This window comes from Cystoisospora suis (genome assembly GCF_002600585.1).
Source record: "Cystoisospora suis strain Wien I chromosome Unknown contig_3019, whole genome shotgun sequence".
Taxonomy (NCBI): domain Eukaryota; phylum Apicomplexa; class Conoidasida; order Eucoccidiorida; family Sarcocystidae; genus Cystoisospora; species Cystoisospora suis.
In genome coordinates, this window is record NW_027155814.1 from 9,209 (window position 1) to 11,711 (window position 2,503).

General features: G+C 42.7%; 1 protein-coding gene across 1 annotated transcript in view; it reads right to left on the reverse strand.

Moving 5' to 3' along the window:
* Nucleotides 1–2,503, reverse strand: part of CSUI_006039 (6-phosphofructokinase) — a gene marked incomplete at its 3' end in the record, with an annotated part of 12,427 nt that overhangs the window by 9,194 nt on the left and 730 nt on the right. Inside the window, exons 2-4 of the mRNA XM_068066204.1 lie at nucleotides 1,910–2,020; nucleotides 1,175–1,352; nucleotides 33–232 (exon numbers count right to left, since the gene is read on the reverse strand). Of these exons, the coding sequence (XP_067921820.1) occupies nucleotides 33–232; nucleotides 1,175–1,352; nucleotides 1,910–2,020 (489 nt within the window). The remainder of the gene's footprint in view (nucleotides 1–32; nucleotides 233–1,174; nucleotides 1,353–1,909; nucleotides 2,021–2,503) is intronic.

Below are 2,503 nucleotides of genomic sequence, written 5' to 3' on the forward strand. Positions count from 1 at the left end.
GAGAGAGAAAAAGAGTGAGAAAGGTTGTTTACCTCACAGAAGACCTTGAAGAGAGGTCCATCAAGCGCGACAAGAGATCGCACTATAGCAGGGAAGTCTCTGCCTTTTGCATCCTGTTGCACATACATCATCTTTGTGAAAGGAACTCCCGCAGGAGCCCAAAGGGACGGGTGCTGATCGAGGTGTCGGACAATCGACATATAGCCATTCTTATTATGTGCCGCTAAGACACCTAGAATACCAAGAGAGCAACATACACAATAGAAGGACAAAAAAGACACACAAGACAAAGAGACATTTCAAACAGATCGAAGACAGACGATACACTGAAGAGACATAGATAAAAGATAGAGAAATCCAAAGATTAAAGATAGATAGGTAGATTAAAGATAGACAGATAGATAGATTGTTAAGACAGATAGATAAATATACACATGGGAGAACCTGAGGGACGTTCTCGCCCTCCTCCTCCTCTCCCTCCTCTCAGCGGACTTTATCGAGGGTTCCGTTAGATCTGAGACCTAATCTTTGCGATGAATGATATCTTGGTAATGTTTCTATCCATAGATCCATTCACTTACACTGTATTGAAACAACTACAGATCTATATACACATCCATGAGCTGCAACAGATTCAAGTCCAACACATGAAGATATCTACCTATCATCTATATATATAGAGAGAGACAAGAGAAATTCATCCAGACCGGCGTGATCAGGTGAGCTACCTAGTAGTCAAGATCTTCTACATCTCCCTTTGAGCCATAGAAAAAGCTTTTCTCTCAACCTTAATCTGCCTCCACACACACATATAGATACATACATACACATACATAACATACATAAATCCATACATACGTATACATACATACGTACACATCTGTATATACGTAGATCCATCTATCCATCGGTACATACAGACATACACAGAAATCGCCGCCTCCATTCCTTCCTTTTCTTCCTGAGCAAGAAGAGAAGTAAAGAACAAGACAAGCGAGTCGATCGATAAGCGAAGAAAGCTTTTGCTTCTCATTGCTTACATCAACATAAACAGTAAACAGATGCACTTTCTCTTTCTTTCTTTATCTCCTTCTTTCTCATTTCTTCCTGTGTTTCTTTCTGTCCTTTCTTTCTGTCTTTCACATCTTTATCTCTCTTGGGCCGATCTCCATACCAGCTGTATAGCCAAGAGAATAGCAGTAGTTCGCATCGAAGTTTGACGGCATCGCACATCTTCCTTCATAGCCAAAGTAGTGAGGCATGAAGCTCCACCTGTCTGGGTCGTAGCCTCTCTTCTGTAATTCTGTCTCAAGCAGAAGAATCAAGAGACGCTCGGTCGCGATCTTTGCAACCTGCGCAACAAGGGAGGAAAGAAAAAGAAGAGAAGGAAAGGAAAAAAGAAGATAGGGAGGGAGAAAGAGAGAGAGAGAGAAAGAAAGAAAGAAAGACGCCGAAAGAGAAAGAAAGACGGAAAGAGACAGAGAAAGAGAGAAGGTGAAGAAGAGAGAAGAATTCCATGGTCTCCTGAAGAGTCAGGTTGTCTTGAGATGTGAGGACATCATTCTTACACAATGAAAAGAAAGAGAAAGAGAGAGAAAAAGAGAGAGAAACTGGAGGAGGGAGAAAGAACACGGAAAGAAAGAATGAAAGAAAGAAAAGAAAGAAAAATTGGAGAGAAGTGCTCTATCTCGGGAGGCAAAGGAATAAAGAAGATACCTTACAAATGAAGACGCGGTGTTGGTCCGATAGATAGACAGCTCAGCCAGATAGACAGAAAAAGAGAGATAGGTAGACTGAAGATAGACAGATAGAGAGTGGAGATAGGCTGCAGATAGATGCATGCCTAAAGAGGCTGAAGACAGGTGATGTGACGGGGGGATAAGCAGGCTTGTGTGTATGTGTGTCTGACCTGTATATAGCCCGTAGATTCTCTATCCATCATAAGCTGATCCTGAATCATCTCCGGCAAATAGTCCCAGACACTTCTTGACTTGGCACCGAGTTTATCTGGAGAGAAATTCTGAATGAAAGAAAGAAAAGAACACATGAGGAATCAAGAAGGAAGGAAAAGAAAGAGATGATATGAATCTCTACGTCCAAAGAAAGAAGAGGAGGAAGAGGAGGAGATGCTTAGGCCATCTGGAGATGCTTATGACTCTTATCACGAGGATGTCTGCAGAGACCCCCGGAGCGGTGACTACACCATTCACTCGCCTTCTACTAACGACTGTCGTGTTTTTTTTTTATTTCCGAATATAAGCCGAAGTCGATAGACCATCTGCATGTGAAGACACTCCACGCAAAGGCACTGAGAGGTATCTTCTACCTACACCTACTATATACAGAGAGATTTTCTCTAGATATACACGGAAAGAGAGAGAGAGAGGGAGACATACGAAGACACCCGTGACATAGTGAGGTATGGAGATAGGCGTTCAGGCTGCCTGACATCGAAGCCTGTCAGTCACTTATCTTCTTTCCTGACGCCTCTTTCACGGGGGGG